Here is a 19,523-nt window from a genome sequence, read left to right on the forward strand (position 1 = left end):
TGTGCTGGGTAAGGGTCCTAACAGGGGCCAGCTGTGCTGGGTAAGGGTCCTAACAGGGGCCAGCTGTGCTGGGTAAGGGTCCTAACAGGGGCCAGCTGTGCTGGGTAGGGGTCCTAACAGGGGCCAGCTGTGCTGGGCAGGGCTTCTCGCCCTTCCAGGGTCCTACGCCTTGATGTGCCCACAATGTGCCTGCTGAGAAGGCAGTCAGGGCAATGGGAAGAAACCAAGAGTCTCCAAGGGTGCCCCACCACCCCTACCTCGAGTTCCCCTAGGGTGGGAGCCAGCCTCAGCCTCATGAGCCCAGGAGTGGCTGGGGAAGGGGCACGGAGAGGAACCCTGGCCCTGCAGGAGGGTCCCTCTGACCTGCCAGGCTGGTCCAGCTCGGTGCTGCAGGGTCTGTGGGCCGAGGACGTGTGCCCTGCTGTCCGGAAGCCCCCAGACCCCCAGCCACGTCCGCCCACCTCTCCGAGGCCCTCGCTGCCCAGGACCCTCGGAAGAGGGCAAGGCGCCCAGGAAATCAGGAGCCTTGCGAACAATCAGTCTCTTTTATTCACAAATAAAAGTCATGGCCAGATGTTATCTACACATGTGTACAAAAGGTGCGGACACCCCCGGAAAAACACACAGTGGTCAGTAAACAGCCCATCGTGACCGGACACCGCACGTCGGTAGGCTCACCCCCAGCCCCCGGCCCTGCCAAGGGCACCCCGTCCCCCCAGAAAGAGCCCAGCCTGAGGGACACCTCCCATAGAAAAACCATAAAAACATAGATCATCTTGTCTTCAAATTCCCACTGCAAAGACTGCATTTATAGGCAAAATGATATAAAAATACGAACCCAACGGAACCTTTACAAAAACCCTCAACCCCTACCCCCATCAGGCATGTGTGCTGGTTTTTTGTTTGTTTGTTTTTTTGCTTCTGGTTTTGGTAAGAATTCCTGCCGTGGAAGAAGACGCCGTGTGATGTGACTTGGGCTCAGGCCTGGGCACCGCCCTCCCATGTCCGGAACAGAGCAGGTCCTTGGGGCAGGAAGGGCCAGCTGACAGGATCTGCCCGGGACCTGCGCACAGACCGCAGGGCCAGAGACCCCCAGGCACTGCCCGGAGCAAACGGCCGTGCAGGGACAGCGACCCTGAGCCCTGCAAGGAGCTGGGGGCCCCGGGCTGCAGCCACATGAACCTGCTGCAGAGAGGAGGCCCCAGCAGACGAGGCCGCTCCCACAGCCCCACCCCTAGGCCACGGCCGCCCCAGGCCGAGGGGCCCACGCAGCGGCTGCTGGTGTCTCGAGTCCTTAGCACCAAAGGTAAAAGGAAGAGAAGTCCGTTTCCAGGTTAAAGGCACTTGCGTTGCTGTCCGGGCGGCGACAGTCCCCGTCCCACGCGCCCTTGCCCTCCGTCCGCACCTCTCCTCGTGCTCCCTCGCCTCCCGCCCGGTCCCGCTCCAGACCGGGCCCTCTGCTCCGTGCCCCCACCCCCGCCACACATCCCCCGTCCCTCTCACGTCCTGTCCTCCCGCGCTCTCCGCCCGTCCTCTTCCCCGGCCCCGGGGCCGCCCGGTCTCAGACGTCCACCTCCTGCGGCCCCGAGGTGGTGGCCGGGGTGGCGATGCTGATGTCGAAGCAGGTGACCATCATGACGTGGGCCTTGCACAGGTTGACGTACTGCTCCAGGGCGGCCGTGGTGCGCTCCAGGGCCGCCAGGTACTCCGCCGACTCGGGCTCCAGCTCAGGGTCCACCTCGACTGGGGAGGGACCACAGACCGCTGGTCAGGCCCGGGGTGCCTGGAGCTCGGGAGGCGTGGGGCTGGGGCACACGGAGAGCTCAGGGGAGCCAGGGCAGGGATGCAAGCCTGTGCCCCCAAGGCAGGGGTCTCCCTGCAGGGGTCGGGCTGGGGGGACTCACACTGTGCCAGCCAGCGGCCGGGCTGCACCATCAGGCGGCCCTGCGTCTCGGCCAGCTCCGCGCAGAGGAGCTCGCGCTGGGTCTGCACGTCCCACAGCCTCTGCCGCCTGTGCTCCGCCAGCCGCAGCTTTGCACCAGCGCACACCGCCGGGCCCTGGGGGTGGGGAAGGGTGGCAGGGTGGGCTTGAGCAGGAAGGGCTCCCTCCGCCTGCCAGGCCTGGGCAGGTGCTCAGTGGGACCTCAAAGCTGGGCAGAGGGAGAACCCAGGGCCATGTCTGGAACCTAGCTGGGCATGTGGGAGCCCACTACTGAGTGTGACTCCAGGGAACAGAGGTGGCCTCAGGACCCCTCCGGCCACCCATGCGTCACCCAAGGCGGGCACTGGGGTCCCTGTGGGCTCAGGGCCAGTTCCTACCTTCTCTGTGTCCTGGCAAGGCTGTGGACAGGACGGGAAGGGGAAGTCAGACGTCTGCCCAGCCACACCGCCAGGACCCCACCGACCACACCGGGGCCTCCCGCCGCCCATCCCAACCCCTGACCTCCAGGTCCTCCCGAGGGGGCGGGCGGTGCCGCTGCAGACGGGCCACGTCATCGATCTCGTACACCTTGATCTCGAAGGGCTCCTTCAGTGAGGCGCCCAGAGGCGGGGGCAGGTCCACCCACTGCCCAGGAAGGCTGGGCTTGCGGCCCAGGGCAGCGGCATCAGGCAGCGGGGCTGGGATCAGCCGTCTCCTCTGCAGACCTGGAACAGACCCGGGCGCTGGGTGAGTGGAGGCTGGAGCCAGCTGAGTGCCTGGTTGGGGTCCTGCAGGGAGTGGGACGGGGGCACAGGCTCCCAAACCAGAAACGCCCGGCCCCCCACCCTGTGGAACACAGACCCGTATTCTCCAGCCCCTAACTGGCCACGCTGTGCATCACTCACTACCCTGCCTGGCTCTTGCTGCCCGGGGACAGACTCCTGAGCCAGGCCCCCCAGGCCCCCATCACCCTGCCGCTGTCCAACTCAGCTCAGCCCCCAAAGTATGCCAGCCCCTCCCACACATTAGCAAATGACCGGGTCCCCCAACCACACGCAGCATGGGGGCCTATCCCCCACTCAGGTCCCTAGAGACAAAGGGTCCGGGGGACAGAGGTAGGGAACTTACAGGCAACTGGGCACTGGCCCAGAACCCAGGTCCTCTCCCGGGTCCCCATGCCCTTCAGAGGGGTGACTGGCGCGACCCATCCTTGCCAGCCAGCCCACTCGGGCAGAGCAGGGCACACCCTAGGAGGGTTCCTAACTGTAGAGAGCTGTGCCCGTCAGCACACTGAGAAGCCCCCACGTGCCTGTGACACTGTCGCGGGCTGTGCCCGTCTGGGGCCGACGCGGGGCGCCCGGCTGCCAAGCGCCCACCCCATCCCACCCCACCCCCAGCTTCCCACCTGGCGAGGGCAGGCCCACGCCCACCTGTGGCCCTCTTCTTGGGGGACTTGAGGCTGCGGGCGCGGGAGCCCGGGGAGGCGGCCCCGCTGTCGCTCATGGAGTCGGGGGCGGAGGAGGCGCTGCCCGTGGCCTCGCTGTCACGCATCATGCTCTCGTAGCCGCTGCTGCCACCGCTGTGGTAGAACAGGGCCGTGCGGCCCATGGCGGGCGGCAGCTCCCCGCTCAGCACGCTGCTGTTGTCGCTGCCGTGGCCGCTGCTGTAGCGCTGCGGCCGCCGGGGGGCCGTCACCTTGCTGTAGGGGGAGGGCAGCGAGGGCCCCGCAGGTGGCCGCTCCTCGGCCACGTTCACGCCGCTGTCGTTGCCGCTGTCCGAGTCGGCCGAGCCCTGGGAGGGGCCGGCGCGGCCGGGGGCCCCGCTGGCCGCCAGTTCGTTCACGCGGCTGTGGGCAGCCCGGAGCGCCTGCTTGGTGCCCATGATGGTGCCCCGGCTGGTCTTGGGCCCAAGGCTGGGAGTCGCGCGTGGCACCGCTCTGGGACCTGCCACAGGGACCAGCGGCTTCCCAGAAGCCCCCAGAGCCCTCGACCCGCTGGCGGCCGGGCTGCGGCCCTTGCCCCCAGCAGCTGGGGACTTGGGGGTTCCCGCACCCTTGGAGGGGCTGCCCTTACAGGCAGGAGCGGACCCGAGCGTGGGGCTGGTGAGTGGCACACCCAGCCTGGGCACAGCCCGAGCAGGCCGGCCAGCAGCATCCCGGGCCTTGCCGCTCCCGTGCGCCAGCCCCTCACCCCGCTCCAGAGACCCGTGGGCAGCGGGACGGTGCGCAGCCTCTGCCTTGCCAGCGCGGACCTTCAGGCTGGACGTAGCCCTGGAGACGGAGTGGTCAGCGCGGCCGCCGAGCCTGGCCTCCTCGTCCCCCCGGAGGAGGGCCGCAGCCCCTGTCAGGGTCAGGCTCCCCGCTGGGAGGGGAGCAGAGGCCGGGCCGGTTCTGTGCTCCAGGCTGGACTTGCGCACAGGAGGGGCTGGGGGCGCAGACCCGCCGGGCCTCAGGGACGGGCCCCCCTTGGGAGCCACGCTCTTCTTGCTGCTGGGGGCGGCCTTCAGGCTGCCCGAGCTGGCCGCTGTCTCGGCCGGGCTGTTCCCCCAGTGTGTGGCCGGCGTGGTCACTCCCAGTGTGGTGGCCCCCCTGCGCAGCGGCGGGATCTGAGCCGCAGCCACCGGTCTGTGGGCCGCCCTGGCTGCCGCCTCGCCGCCGTCCACCACCCTGTGGGCACCAGCCAGCACTGGGACCGGGCTGGGCGTTCTGCCAGCAGAGCCGGCCTGGAGCGGGTCACACGCCTCTCCTCGGAGCAGCCAGGGGTCCTCAAACAGGCTTCCGGGGCCAGGCGGGCTCAGGGCCAGGCGGGGGCAGCCCACGTGACTGGCCGCTGAGGTAGTCCTGGGTTTCCGGGGAAGGCTGGAGTGGATGGTCTGTGCTGGGGCTGCCCCAGGAGGGGACGTGGCCTGGGGCTCCCTGCCAGGCCGGGTGGGGGCTGCTGCAGCCATGGGGACAGGACTGCCCAGCCTGTGGCACTCTGGGAATCCTAGGCTGTGGTCCTCCGGGGAGCTGTCCGGGACTGGGGGGCCCAGGAGGTCGAGCCCTGCCAGTGGGTCGGAGCCGAAAGGGTCCGGGCTGGCCTGCGAGGCCGGCCTCGGTGCCGGCCCAAGGCTGCCGTCGCTGAGCCAGGGACAGGAGGCGTGGGGGGCCTGCAAGGAGCATGAGTCCCAGGAGCTGGCAGAGGAGCCGGCGGCCGGCGCGCTGCAGGCGTCGAACTCGTCGTTCATGCTGCTGATGATGCTCACGGGCCTCGAACCTGAGGCCAGGGCCTGCAGGGAGCAGTCGCTGCTGAAGCTGGCCAGGCTGGCGGGGCGCCCGCCCAGGGACAGCTCCTCCACCACCGTAAACACCAGCTCGTCCTCGCCATTCAGCTCCACGGGCTGCTGCAGGGTCACCGTGGTGGTCAGCAGGCCCCGCTCCACGCGGCCCCGAGTGGACGGGCGGGAGGGGCCCCCCTGCCCGCTTAGGCCTGCCGGGGGCGTCCGGCCCACACTGTCAGCGCCCCCGCCTCCGGGCTCATCGGGGACGCGGACAGCCTCCAGCTGCCCAGGCGGTGGCGGGGCTGGACTGGGCAGTGGCCTCCTGCCTCCGCCCCCCATGCCTCTGTCTGGCACGAGCAGCTCAGGTTTGGTGCTGCCATCCTCCCTCGGGTCCCTGGGTGCCTTGGGGGGCTCCGGGGCGCCCCGGTGGGTGTCTGGGCCGGGGCTGCCATGAGGTGTGCTGGCCGCCAGCGGGGCGCCGACAGCCATCCTGGGGGCCGCGGCCTCGGGCAGCACGGGCTTCCTGGCCCCCCGGGCCGGGCTGGCCGGGGCCCCAGAGGGGCCCTCCCTGCCGTCGATGTCCCCCAGCCGCTCCTGCAGCTCCGCAAAGGTGCTGCAGCGGAAGTGGTCGGCGTCCCGTGGGCCCCCCGAGAACCGGCGACGGCTCAGCGCAGGGATGATGGGCACGAAGTCAGGCGGGCCCTCGTTGTCCGTGAGCTCGCGGTCAGACAGCGCCGCCCCGCCGGGTCCCACATAAATGACCGTGTCACAGGACTGCTCGCTGCTGGAGGAGTAGTCGGGATCGCCGGGCGAGCTGGAGGCCAGGCGGTTCGGGTCTGGGGCCCCCAGGCGCGGGTAGAAGGGTGGCAGGACCAGGGGGCGGTGGGCGTGGCCTTCCTCACAGGAGCTGTCCCCACCCGAGGAGCTGGAGGCGTACTGGGGGCAGAGCAAGCCTGCGTGTGAGCACTGGGCCCGCCCACGTACCCCTGCGGCACGCGTGCACACGCACACACACACACGGCACTCCGAGAGGGAATGTCAGCACCAGCCACCAGCCTGTCCCTCCCACCTAGCAGTGGGAAGAGGCACTAATGGGCTCAGGCACAAGCACAGCCAAGCCCTCTCCGCACTTCCAAGAAAACAGCAAGAACCAGTCACGGGGAGGCGGGAATGCATGCCCAGGGCCGTGTGCCCAAAACTGGATCCAGGACCCAGACCCATGTCCTTCTGACCCAGGGAGCCCAACTCCACCCTGCTGGTCGGTGAAATGGGAGGTGGGAGGCCATGGGGACCCACGAGGCAGCACTGACCACCCAGTGACGCCTGGGCCAGGCCGACAGAGGCCAGGCAGGCAGAGTCCCCCTGCACGTAGCTCCAATTCTGCTGGGACGTAGGGTGACTTCAGACATGGCTGCCTGCCTCCTCTGGGCAGGGCCAGGTGGCAGCCCCATGACTCAGGGCACAGAGGAGGCCCGGGCCCTCGGAGGGTGGGGAGAGGTAGGCGGGGGAGAGAACCAACCTTGACCTTCTTCCTGCGCAGACGGTGGATACGGGCGGCCAGCTGGGCGGTGCTGAGCGTCTCGGCGTGGCGGGCCGGTGCATCCGAGATGTGGGCGATCATGGTGGTGTGGCAGTTGGTAGTGGCCAGGGCTTCCCGCAGCAGCAGGGTGAGCCTGTGCTCCCTGGGGGTGGGGAGTGTCAGAGTGCGAAGCTGGCCATCAGGGTGCAGGGCGGCAGGGAAGGAGCAGCTGTTGCCAGACCAGGGCGTGCCCGCATCACCGGGACCTGGTCTGCCATTCACCTCTGTCCCCTGGGTGCCGGGCCCCCCCCCCAACCCTGGGTCATGAGGCCCCCATCAGGCACGGGAAAATACAGAACTAAAGAGCTCAGAGGCCAAATTCACTGGACCTGCCCAACCTGCTCCAGGCTGGTTCCCCAAGGGCTACCCGGCCACTGCCCACTGAGGACCCACTGCTCACCTGTAGGGCACGTGCTTGGCTCCGCTGACCAGGGCCAAGATGACACTGCCCAAGGCCGACAGGGACAGACAGAGGGGGCCCCCGGGTGCCTCCCCGCCCCTGCTGGGCACCCCCTCGCAGCTGCCCAGGTCGATGAGGTGCAGGCGGCTGCGGCCTCCGGACACTGGAACCACAAGGCAGGCGGGTGAGACATGGCCCTGGGCAGCGGCCCTGCCTCTGGCCCCAGCCTGTGGGCGCCAGCCGCAGTGGACACCTACTTCCGCCCCGGCCGCACTTCTCCACGCGGTACTGGTAGACGTGCAGCGTGAACAGCATGTGGGAGCCGCCCCGGGCGCCTCTGGGGTCTCCGGCCCGGCCGGCGCTGCGGGCAGCAAGAGCCGCGTCCAGGTAGAAGGCCGCCTTCTCGGCCGTGGGCGCCCGCAGCTCGCTCTGGTTCTGGAGCTGGGCCAGGCAGGGGAGACGGAGCCTCAGTGGCCTGGGGTGCAGACGCAGCCCCCGCCCCCCACAAGGACCAGCGAACGGAGGTGCGGGGTACCTGTGCCCCACAGACTGGGTCCTCCCGCAAGTACACGCCTGGAGCCGGGGTGTCCTGGAGGGTGCCCGAGGCCGCCTCGGACAGCAAGTCGCGCAGGCCCTGGTCCTGGCCGCACACCTCCACGGCGGAGACGCGGACGGAGAAGCGGGTGCCTGTCCTCTCCTTGCGCTCCTCAATGAGCCGGAAGAGCCAGGAGATGGCGCAGGGCACCACGCCCAGGCTCTGCGGCGAGCTGTCCCTCCCAATCATGGTGTACGATTTGCCTGAGGGCCACCGGGAGGCATCAGGGCCCAGGCCATGCTCCGCGTGACCGCCCGTCAGAGCCCACCTGACCCGGCAGCCGCCTCCCAACCCTGCCCAGTGTCCTCAGAGCCAACCTGGGGCCACTGAGACCCCAAGGGCCTCCTCGGACCTGCTCCAAGGCCCCACCTTCCAGGCCTGCAGGGTTTTGGCTTCCTCTCCCCGAGCCCCCCGCCCCATGTGCCCACCCACTGCCCATGTGGTTACGCCCACATCCCCCTCCCCATCCGGAAACGGGGCTCAGGGACTCAGTGGATGACAGGGGCCCTCACCGAGGCTCGTGTGGCCGAAGGAAAAAATGCAACCATCAGCCCCACTGACCACAGACTGGAGCACATCCGCCACCGTCCCTGAGCAGACCTCCGCCTGCGGGAGGGACAGAGAGTCGGGCATTTGTCTCCCAGCATCCCGACGTGTCCACTTGTCCCCGTCACACGCAGGCAGCCAGTTCACGAGGTGGCCAGGCTGGCATACTCAGATCTCTGTGTGCCCCCAGGACAGGGCACACGCAGCATGAACCGACTAGACACGCAGCTAACAGGCAAGCACACGTGTGCGTGCACAAGTCACTACCAGCGTGGACACGGCCAGGACAAACTCCAGCGCCCGTGGCCCAGCACGCAGGGGACGCACAGACCATTCCCGGAGCTCACACACACATCCAGGTCGGCTCTCGCAGCAGGTGGGCTCTTCCCGGGGGAACCTCGGCCTGAAAACCAGGCCAGGCGCCGGGTGCAGACACCCCAGGGGCCGAGGGGGGCGCAGAGGGGCACAGGTGTGACCTCAGGGCCCTGAGCCGGCAGCTGTCCCCAGGCCCTCAGCCCACACCCATTCCCTCACCTGCTCTGAGTCCTGGGGGAAGACGGCATCGAAGGCAAACATCTTAGGGACCGCGGTGGTGGAGGCCCGTCGGGGACCTGTGCTGCCCGGGAGCCCCGCAGCCGGGTCATAAAGGGTCACCTGCTTCTTCCGCGGATCCACCTTCAGGAAGGAAGTGGACTCGGCCGAGCGCTGGGCCCCCTCGGCCGGCCAGACCCGCAGCATGACCTTTACCTGGAGGCAGGCAGGAGCAGGCACCTGAACAGCCGGCCACCCACCCTGCCAGCTGCTCATCACGGGGCAGCGGAGCCCCAGGCAGGAGCTGGGACGGCGGGCCTCCGCACGGATCCCTCCGCAGGAATGTGGGGCCCGCGCCCCTGCTCTGGGCCAGAGCGGGTCCCGGATGAGGTCAGCGGGGCAGAAGGAACGCGAGCCCAGAGGAAGGCTGGCCAGCGTGGGGCAAGTCAGCACAGGGCAGGCAGGCCACCGAGCAGAGGGAGGGCGGGCAGAGACGGAAGTGCGGGGGCGGCACAGAGGGATCCCGCCTGCCCTCGATGTGGGGTTCACCACACCCCCTTGCTGACTGGACACAGCACCCGGGGGGTGCTGACCCCAGAGGTACAGACCGTTTGAGAGCCAGTCACCCTCCGTGTGCACCCTCAGCTCTGCCAGCTTCCAGGGTGGAACACTTGCATGCTGACACCTCCCCACCAGGCCCCATACCCCGAGAGGAGGGAGGAAACGTGCTCAGAGAGGTCAACTGCCTCACCGGCATCGCACAGCCTGAGAGCAGCTGCCTGAAACCCCAAACCCCGAGTCTGAGGGCAGTGAGAGAGGGCGAGGCCAGCAGAGGCCGGCACCAAGACGCCCCCACAGGAAGATGCTGGCCCAAGCCTCTCCCAGCAGGGCCCTCCTTGGGCCCCACCCGATGGAGGGGGGCTGCCCAGCACACCCTGGGCCCCTCCAACGCCGGAGGACAGGCAGCCAGATCGGCCATCCCTGGACTGGGCCGGTGCCCCAGAGCAGCTCACTGCCGGCTGAGAGGGAGGGCAGTCCCCACACCCAGCCCCCCGCCCTCTACCCTGGGGGCCCTTCCTTCCCCCCAGCCCCTGAACCTGAGTTCTTCAGGGCTCTGAGTGCAGCTGCCACCACAGGAGGGCTGGAAACAGATGCCCCACTGCGGGGACAGGCCTGGGCCCTAATGCCCCAGGAGAGAAACTCGGAATCCCACTTACGGGCAGGATGCTGGTCTGCAGAGAGCCTGACAATGGGCAAAGGGAAGGAAATGGTGGCCCTGCTGAGAAGACAATCCTTTTTTTTTTAATTTTTATTTATTTATTCATTTTCGAGTTAAGAGAAGAGAGAGAGAGAGAGAGAGAGAGAGAGAAGGGGGGAGGAGCAGGAAGCATCAACTCCCATATGTGCCTTGACCAGGCAAGCCCAAGGTTTTCAAACCAGCGACCTCAGCGTTCCAGGTTGACTGACACTTTATCTACTGTGCCAGGAAGGGGGGGGGGGACTGAGAGGCCTCAGGTGGGGGCCAAGGAGGGAGAGGACAGAGCAGAGGGGCAGGGGTCTGAGCTCAGCCGGCAGGTGACCAGGCAATCTCCGCTCTTGTGTCCACAAAACACAAGAATGCACAAAACTGTGTCCACCTTGCACAAGACTCGGCTTCCTGGACACTGGTCCAGCCCCGAAAAGCCCTCACCCTCCAGGGAACAGAAGGCTGAGGGGAGGAGGGGCTGGGAAACAAGATGCCCCAAACCTGTACCAGAAAGACCCCCTCCCCCAGAGAGTGCCTCCTGTCCGGAGCAAAAAGAAAGGGTCCACGGGAGGAGCCGCCCTAAACCAGGAAACACCCCCCCTGCCGCCCGAGGAAAAGGCACCAGACTACTTTCAGGGGAGGTCACCTCCATGGTCCTGCGCCACGACAGCGTAAGCCAGATCGCGCGCACCTCACAGCCAATATTTCTCACGGACTTAATAGTAAGTGACAGATACATAACGCCCACAAAATTGGTTTACCGGGGGCAGCTCGCAATGGCGCCACCTCCCCTTCCCTGAGCGCGCAGGGATATGCAAAGCCCGCCCAGGAAGGCGCGTGCGTCCGGTCCTCGACCCTCAGTCCTCGGGGACGCGCGGGGAGCACTTTCCTACGGCTCCTGCCGCACTCCTGCGCCTGGTTCCATTAGCCCGGAATCAATTCTTTTATTCCCCAACGACCGAAAAAAACTATTTCATTTCCAAATGCCGCTGCCAAGCGGCCCACGCGCGCGTGCACATTGCCCAGTCACGTTGGGCAATTTTTTTCCAGCGTGAACCCCCGGCCACTTCAGGAGCCAAATGGGTTCTGCAGAGGAGAGAGCTCCTGGTGCGCAGGGACTGGACACGGGCAGTGCCTGCCCCGGGCGCCCTGGCCCTGCTAAATGCACAGGCCATTGTCTGCAAGAATCCTGTCTTCCAAGACAAGCGCACGAGGCTGCCTCTGTCCTAAACGTTCAGAGTACAAAGCCCCACTGAATAGCTGCTGGTTAGGAGAAGAAAAAAAAAAAAGAACACTTTGCATGAAAAAGAAAGGCTTTCTGCTCCTCAGAGGTGGCCCAGGCGCGGGGGGGGGGAGGGGCGCTCAGCACCCACACAACAAGGATGTCTCTTTTAACAGGGCGAGATGATGGATTATTCCGAGCAGCATGTTCATGTCAGAAATTGAGCGTAATCTAACTTCTTTTCTGTGACAATATTAAATGCCTCTCAGAAGGCATTTCTGACTGTGACGGAGGCAGGGAGGGGCCTGGGGTGCGCAGTGATAGGACGGACCGGTGACCAAGGGGACAGAAGAGAGTCACCCACAGAGAAGGGAGGACCGGGCCCTGGTGGAAACCTGGCCCCAGGAGGCAGTGGGGGGGGGCCTGCGGGCACCCCAAGTAAACGGGGTGTGTGCAACCTTCTGGCTGTCCACCCAAGACACCGGTCACTCGACCCACTCGGCCACAGACGAAGCCTAGATACTATGGATAGGCCACGTGACCAGGCCAAGGTCAAAGCCAGGCCCAGAGGTGTTTGTTGAAGGTCCCTCCCTACTCCCTAATGCCAGTGCACTCTCTCCAGTTCCCACCGTCCTCCCACTGGCCCAGGCAGAGCGACATCCCCATCCAGCAAGCTCCCGAGTCACCGACGCCATCCCTCCACGGGCACAGAGCCCTCCTCGCTAACCGTGCCCACGAGCCTGGGTGTGCTCGCAGATCCGACACAGGCAGCACCCTGGGCAGGGCTCCACTGCAGTGACCACTGACCCAGGCGGGGCCAGGATGAAGCCCAGTCTCAGCAAAAGGCCACGGAGCCAGAGGACAACATCCAGCGTGGCCAGGGCCCAGCTGGCCGGTTCCCTGACTGGGTAAGGCCCTTCTCCCCTGTGGGCCTCAGTTTCCCCCTATTCCCGTGGCCGGCTGTGGCTGGGATCTGCCTGGATACAGAGAGCCAAGGGTCCCACGCCTGCCCCTGGCCCCACCCGGGGGGCAGCATGCCAACAGAGGTGAGGCCAAAGGGTTCCTGGGGTCAGACCCCAATTCCTAGTCCCAGGAAGGCCTGGCTGTCCTGCCCCACACCGAGACCAGCACGTGACGCTGGAGCCCTCGCCCATTTCCTCCACCCTATCCCATCTCCCAGGGTCCCCGCAGCCACCTTGAGCCAACAGGGTTGGCCTGGGCCTCCGTCTCCCCATCTGTACCCCCCAACTGACCACCTTGTCCAGCCAAGGGGAAGGAAGCAGGGGTCTTCTGTCTCCTGCACCCCCTTCCCCACACCTGCTCAAACACCCCCCCTATCAGGGCCGGGTCTACCTTTCCGACACTACTGGGGTTGTCCTTGGCCTTGGAGGCAGCCCTGAGCAGGCAGGGGGGTGCAGGGGGCGGCCACAGCTGCAGGACCCCGCTGAAGTCCGTGGGGTAGACGGAAGTGCCTCGGGCCGCGGGCGCCGGCGGTGGGTGGGGCTTCTTGCGCTTGGAGGCCAGGCTGAGCTTCTGGGCGGCCCTGGGGGAGGGGGGGCAGGCAGTTGGGGGTTCAGGAGCATCCCTGTCACCAGTCTTGCCCTGAATGCAGCTGCAGGGCCCCAGTTGGCACCCCAGGGCTGGGGCTGCCGAGTCTATCCCCAGCAGCTCAGGCCGGTGCAGGCCTGGCCAGGTGACGGGCAGGCAGACCCGGGAGCCCGGGAGCCCAGGTACCTACCACACCTGCCCTCTGCCTGCCCTGTGTCCCCAGCCCTGCAGCAGCCATGGGGAGCAGGACGCACCAGCCACTCACAGGCTGGGTGACGGTCTCTCCGTGCCTGTTTCCCCATCTCTCCCACGGGCCTGATGTGCTGCCAGAGGCCCTTGCGTGTGACCCCCACAAGCTGATATTCAAGGCACCGTCCACCCAGGGGAGCCCCCCGCCCCCACGGAAGGGCTGGAGGGGGGACGGCTCGGCTCAGCCCGTCTTGTCCTCCCGCCAGGGCCGTGGAGGAGCCTGACCCGCAGGCGACAGTGTGGCCCCTCGCCAGCCGCCTGCTCTGGGAGACGGATCCACAGCTGGTGTTTCGCTTGACTCCTCTCATCTTTAACAGGACTTGTCTGTTAAGAGACCCCAGGGATGACTTTCGTCCTAGTGAGGTGTCATCATCGAAAATAAAAGTAATCTATGACTCATGGCGGATCCCTAGCTGGGCGGGGGCTGGGCAGGAGTGGGGGGGGGGCGTCCCAGGATCCTGAGCCCATGGCTTCCAGCTGAGTCTCATAAGCACCCAGGTGGGGCCCAGACAAAGTGGGGTGCGTTCCGACACAAACAGATAGTAACCCAAGTCCCATCTGAGACTCCACACAAAAAAGGCCCTTGTCTCCCTGCATTGCCCTCGTCCCCCTCTGCCCGAAGACCACCCACAGGTCAGGGGCAGAACAGGGGCTCTCAGCATCACCTGGGCACAGGGTGAGAGTCAGGACAGGGGCCACAGCCTCACTGCAGTGACGATGGGGGGGACAGGAAGTCCAGGCCTAGCCTAGGAGTTTCAGCTCATGGGCACACCCTGCCCCACCCAACGCACAGCCCCACCCACCTGGGTCTCTCTGCAGCATCCCGCCAACCACGGGGGGGGGGGGGGGGCTGTAGTCCAACGTGGAGGACACCAGTGTCCAGCAGGCAGCCCCGCCCCACCAGCCTGGCACTGCCCCAGCAGGACACCAGAGAGGAAGGAGCTTGCAGGTGCACAGGGAGGCCCTCCCCCACCAGGCTGGACGGGGCGGGGCAGGCTGCGGAAGGGACGCAGGGCCTGGACCTGGCCTTGGCCCTCAAAGGTCAGGGAGACCCACGGCACTCCATGAACACGGCCGTGGTGCCCGCCCCGTGCTTGGGGGGCAAGGCAGCACACGGGGCCCGTCGGGCAACAGCCTGAGCTGAAAGCCATTGACTCAGCCTCCAGGCTGAGAGGACAGTTCAGCAAACTGCCATGGTGGAGGAGTGCCCCCAACCCCAAAGCTGGCTCCTGCCCCCCCCAAGGTTGGACAGGGTCAGCTAGGGACCCGAGCCTGTGTGTCTGGGGGTGGGGGGACAGAGCATCCTATACCCATACCCCTAAGCCTCAGGGGACAGAGAAGGCCAAGTGACACTGTTTGGAGCCTCTCGTCTGCAGAGGCCAAGACCAGAGGGCAGGGCTGTGCCCTGTGGGCACACGTGAGGCCACAGAGGGCTCGGCACCCTCTGTGACCCTCTCAGGGGCCAGGAGTGGGCAGCACAGGCCTCAGCCCCACCCCGGCCACCCTCGGGCCCAGCCGTGGAGCACGGCAGACATCCTTCCCCACCTGACACACCCAGGTCCCGCCTGCACAGACGCGCGAGGTTCCGTCCTCTGAGGCCCTGCCAGCCCCAGGAGTCTGGAATGTTATTGGCCAAGCACCTCCGCCCCGTGTCTGACCTAACTCAAGGTGCCCTCTCCTCCAGACCCTGGCCCGGCACCGGCCAAGGGCCTGGCCCCGGCCGAGCCTGAGAGCCTGGGAACTGGGGAGCTGCAGCCCCCACTTGGCCCCGGGCCCCTGCTTCGCGGGTGTGACTCAAGGCGCGTCACTACATTAATGAGGCCCCAGGACGGGCAGCTCTCCTTTGATGAAATCCAGGCCCTCGTAAACTGGGACAAGCCCGTCAGCCACTGGGCGAGTGCACTTCAGCTGGCACGACCTGGGGGGGCCTGTGGGGAGGGGGGGGCGCTGGTTGGGTCAGGCCCGCTCTGCCCTCCGGGCCCCAGCCTCTGGGGGGCACGCCTGGTTTCTGAGCAGCAGGGGTGAAGATGGGGGGTTGCGATGAGACTGCGAGAACGAACAGTGTCCCTCATGGGACCACGCATGACTGCTGCACAGCTGGGGGGTGGGGACCCCACGGCGGGACCTGCCAGGGAGAGGCATGCTGGGAGGAGACATGCAGGGGGAGTATGGGCAAGTTTGGTTCATCTCTGAAAGGAAGACTTGGAAAAACAGGAACTTGGCTGCATACAGAACCCTCCTCATCCTCCGAGGACACCTCCTCCAAGAAGCCTGCCCTGATGCTGGGCTTTCCCAGACCATGTGACTCCTGCTACTATAGGAGCACCACCACCACCCCGCCCATCTTGAGCCTTCGGTTTACAGGGCTGTGTCCCCCACCACCACCCCTAGGCAGGGGCTCTGGAGGACAGGGGTCTGTCAAGCCATTCCCGGGACACAGGGGAAGTTTAGGACATGGCCATGAGTGAGTGAGTGCATAGGTGGGCTCCTGGAACACCCACCAGCCCCTCACTCCAATCCCAGAGGCCTTTCCTGGGCTCACCAGCCCAGGACATTGATTCATGTAAATGTGTAAACAGAAAGAGGACTGTTTTGCCTTTTCACAGAGACAAGTGGCCTCTCCCAAATGAGAAGGTAATTCAGAGGCAGCCAGCCTTGAGGGCAAGGCCCTCAGTTACCCGCGGAGACATAGGCCTGCTCAGACGTGTGCGGGTCCTTTACAGCCACTTAGGGCTTCCTAACTGGGTGGCAATGAGGCTGGCAGACCTGACCACGCCCAATGCACCCACCTGTCTGCGTCCACTCCGGGAGCCGCCACTCACAGGCCCTGAAAGCTTTAGGATCTGCCCATCGGGAACCCAAGGGGTACGGGCTGCTATGGGGCCCTAGACCCCTGAAGCCAGGGACCAAGGTCCCAGCACCCTGACCCCTGGCCCTTGCCATGGCTGGCTCTTTCCACGTCACCCAGAGGCTGTGAGGCCTCCTCAGCCCCACCCTGTGGGTGAGGGGCACCTCTCCGCAGAGCCCTCCCGTGGGTGCCCAGCGAGAGCTGCCCGCGTGCCCCTGGGCGGCACCCACTCTGGTTCTGGACCCCGCTGGGCGTCACGCCTACTGGTGCAGGGGCTGTGCATCCAGGCAGACACGGGGGGGGGGGGGGACCTGTGCAAGCATCCGCCTCCCCCACACCTGCTGAGGCATCTAGACTCAGGGAGGTGCCCCTAGAAAAGCCCAGAAGGCGCGGGGGAGGGGTGGCGCGCTAATGGAGGCATCTGGGAGGAAGTCTGCACAGGCAGGAAGGACAGGGACATTGCAGGCAGGAGAGGGAGTCAAGGTCACCAGAGCCGCCCGAGAAAATGTAATTATGGTTGCCTGGCCCACGAGGCCCAGCCTCTCCGGGACTCTGGCGGGGGCCGGCACACTGAGCGCTCGGTTACAGCTGCGGCGCTATGCCCAGGCCCAGCCGAGGAGTGCAGGGCACCGGGCCTCACTCCTGGGCTCTGCGCCCCCCAGGTGCTGATGAAACCCTGGGTCTCGGGGTGCCCATGCAACACCCCTCACCTCAGCCTCCCCGCATGGAGGCGGGCAGCTCAGAGGTCCCGCAGAGGGCCCGTGCCATGCAACACCCCTCACCTCAGCCTCCCGCGTGGAGGCAGCAGCTCAGAGGTCCCGCAGAGGGCCCGTGCCATGCAACACCCCTCACCTCAGCCTCCCCGCACGCGCCTCAGCCTCCCCGCGTAGAGGTGGACAGCTCAGAGGTCCCAGAGAGGACCCGTGCCATGCAACACTCCTCACCTCAGCCTCCCCGCGTAGAGGCGGACAGCTCAGAGGTCCCGCAGAGGACCCGTGCCATGCAACACCCCTCACCTCAGCCTCCCCGCGTGGAGGCGGGCAGCTCAGAGGTCCCGCAGAGGACCCGTGCCATGGAACACTCCTCACCTCAGCCTCCCCGCGTGGAGGCAGCAGCTCAGAGGTCCCGCAGAGGGCCCGTGCCATGCAACACCCCTCACCTCAGCCTCCCCGCGTGGAGGCAGCAGCTCAGAGGTCCCGCAGAGGGCCCGTGCCATGCAACACCCCTCACCTCAGCCTCCCCGCACGCGCCTCAGCCTCCCCGCGTAGAGGTGGACAGCTCAGAGGTCCCAGAGAGGACCCGTGCCATGCAACACTCCTCACCTCAGCCTCCCCGCGTAGAGGCGGACAGCTCAGAGGACCCGTACCATGCAACACCCCTCACCTCAGCCTCCCCGTGTGGAGGCGGGCAGCTCAGAGGTCCCGCAGAGGACCCGTGCCATGGAACACTCCTCACCTCAGCCTCCCCGCGTGGAGGCAGCAGCTCAGAGGTCCCGCAGAGGGCCCGTGCCATGCAACACCCCTCACCTCAGCCTCCCCGCGTGGAGGCAGCAGCTCAGAGGTCCCGCAGAGGGCCTGTGCCATGCAACACTCCTCACCTCAGCCTCCCCGCGTGGAGGCGGGCAGCTCAGAGGTCCCGCAGAGGGCCCGTGCCATGCAACACCCCTCACCTCAGCCTCCCGCGTGGAGGCAGGCAGCTCAGAGGTCCCGCAGAGGACCCGTGCCATGGACACTCCTCACCTCAGCCTCCCCACGTGCGCCTCAGCCTCCCCGCGTGCGCCTCAGCCTCCCCGCACACGCCTCAGCCTCCCCGCGTAGAGGTGGACAGCTCAGAGGTCCCAGAGAGGACCCGTGCCATGCAACACTCCTCACCTCAGCCTCCCCGCGTAGAGGCGGACAGCTCAGAGGTCCCGGAGACGACCCGTGCCATGCAACACCCCTCACCTCAGCCTCCCCGCGTGGAGGCGGGCAGCTCAGAGGTCCCGCAGAGGACCCGTGCCATGGAACACTCCTCACCTCAGCCTCCCCGCGTAGAGGCGGACAGCTCAGAGGTCCCGGAGAGGACCCGTGCCATGCAACACCCCTCACCTCAGCCTCCCCACGTGGAGGCGGGCAGCTCAGAGGTCCCGCAGAGGACCCGTGCCATGGACACTCCTCACCTCAGCCTCCCCACGTGCGCCTCAGCCTCCCTGTGTTGGAGGTGGGCAGCTCAGAGGTCCTGCAGAGGACCTGTGCCATGCAACACTCCTCACCTCAGCCTCCCCGTGTGCACCTCAGCCTCCCCGCGTGCGCCTCAGCCTCCCCGCGTGCGCCTCAGCCTCCCCGCGTGGAGGCGGGCAGCTCAGAGGTCCTGCAGAGGACCCGTGGAGAATGCCGGGGACCAAGGGAGAACCCAAACTCCTAACCGCAGACCATTCTGCCTCCTCTCAGCAAACAGCAGACTCCTACTCAACCCTCAAAGCCCATCTCCTGGTGCAGAGCATTCCCTGCAAAGACTCCATGCTGTCTAGTCAGAAACTTACAGGAGGCAGAGCATGGGCTGGGTCAGCACTGCCCCTCCAGTCCCCGGGAGCACAGTGCCTAGCTCAGGTGGTTCTTCAGGCACCCCGGGGGCAAAGTCTGCCAGCCCCTCGTCTCCTAGGGACCTGAACAAGCCCCTTCCCTCTAAGCCACAGCTCCCATAGAACAAGGGAGGGTGGACCGCTGAGAAGCACCCGCTTCACCTAACGACGAAGGGAGCTGCAGCCCCGGAGAGCTGGTCTTGGGCCCAAGTCAGGAAGGCGCTGGGGACAGTGTGCCTGGCCAGGACGCACCTCCACACTGGGCCCACAACCCTACGAAAAGCTGTTGGGCTGAGGAGCGTCCATCAGGCTGGAAGTAATGGCACCGGGCAGCCTTCCCCGCGGGTCCCCAGAAACCCTGCCTTGCCGTTCCAACTCGGGTGCCTGTTTCTATGGCAACTTCCCAAGGTCAGGAGCAGCCTTGCCAGGCTCCAGACAAAAGGCAGTGTGCTCGCTTTGGGGGCCGCAGGGTCGCTGATGAGCCAGTGTGGCCCCAGAGCCTGGGACCGCTGGGGCCGTGCGGCTTCCCTTTCAGAGGGTCTCCGGAGTGGACTCGTCAGCAACAGAGGCTTGAAGGACTGTGGCCGCTGCCCCTAGCCAGGGCAGAGACTAACAGCGAGGGGCGTTCTCAGTTGCTGGGTCTGCCCCTCCCATCCCCTACAGGGGGCACCAGAGCCACCTGGGCAGGCCCTCCACCCACCCCGCTGCCAGAGAATACCAGCCAAATCTCAGCACCCTGGTACCTGGCTGGGACACAGCCACTTGCTCGCCAGCCCCGCTCCCCAACAACGCCCCGTCACACACCTTCCCGCCACCCCCGGTCAGGTCCATCGGATCTCTGGAAAGGCACCAGTCCTGCCACCGTGCACGATGCATAGCCAAGCTCACCGGCGCCATGGGCCGCTAGTGGGGCACTGACCCACAGCAGGGCCTGACGTCACGGCTCATTACGGGAGCCGGCCCCGCTGCTCCCCACACTGCTTCTTCCACCCCCGTAACCTCAGCGCCCAACAGGCCTCC

General features: G+C 66.5%; 1 protein-coding gene across 2 annotated transcripts in view; it reads right to left on the bottom strand.

The window, feature by feature from the left end:
• Window positions 1-549: 549 nt before the first annotated feature.
• Window positions 550-19,523, bottom strand: part of KIF26A (kinesin family member 26A) — a 42,246-nt gene continuing 23,272 nt past the window's right edge. For both annotated transcript variants that reach the window (XM_066273350.1, XM_066273351.1), the window contains exons 5-16: window positions 12,652-12,841; window positions 8,834-9,046; window positions 8,266-8,359; window positions 7,694-7,956; window positions 7,416-7,599; window positions 7,159-7,321; window positions 6,699-6,861; window positions 3,352-6,115; window positions 2,444-2,646; window positions 2,320-2,340; window positions 1,905-2,058; window positions 550-1,743 (exon numbers count right to left, since the gene is read on the bottom strand). In XM_066273350.1, coding sequence (XP_066129447.1) covers window positions 1,562-1,743; window positions 1,905-2,058; window positions 2,320-2,340; window positions 2,444-2,646; window positions 3,352-6,115; window positions 6,699-6,861; window positions 7,159-7,321; window positions 7,416-7,599; window positions 7,694-7,956; window positions 8,266-8,359; window positions 8,834-9,046; window positions 12,652-12,841 — 4,594 coding nt within the window. In that variant the 3' untranslated portion in view covers window positions 550-1,561. The remainder of the gene's footprint in view (window positions 1,744-1,904; window positions 2,059-2,319; window positions 2,341-2,443; window positions 2,647-3,351; window positions 6,116-6,698; window positions 6,862-7,158; window positions 7,322-7,415; window positions 7,600-7,693; window positions 7,957-8,265; window positions 8,360-8,833; window positions 9,047-12,651; window positions 12,842-19,523) is intronic.

This window comes from Saccopteryx bilineata, chromosome 4, assembly GCF_036850765.1.
Source record: "Saccopteryx bilineata isolate mSacBil1 chromosome 4, mSacBil1_pri_phased_curated, whole genome shotgun sequence".
Classification (NCBI taxonomy): Eukaryota; Metazoa; Chordata; class Mammalia; order Chiroptera; family Emballonuridae; genus Saccopteryx; species Saccopteryx bilineata.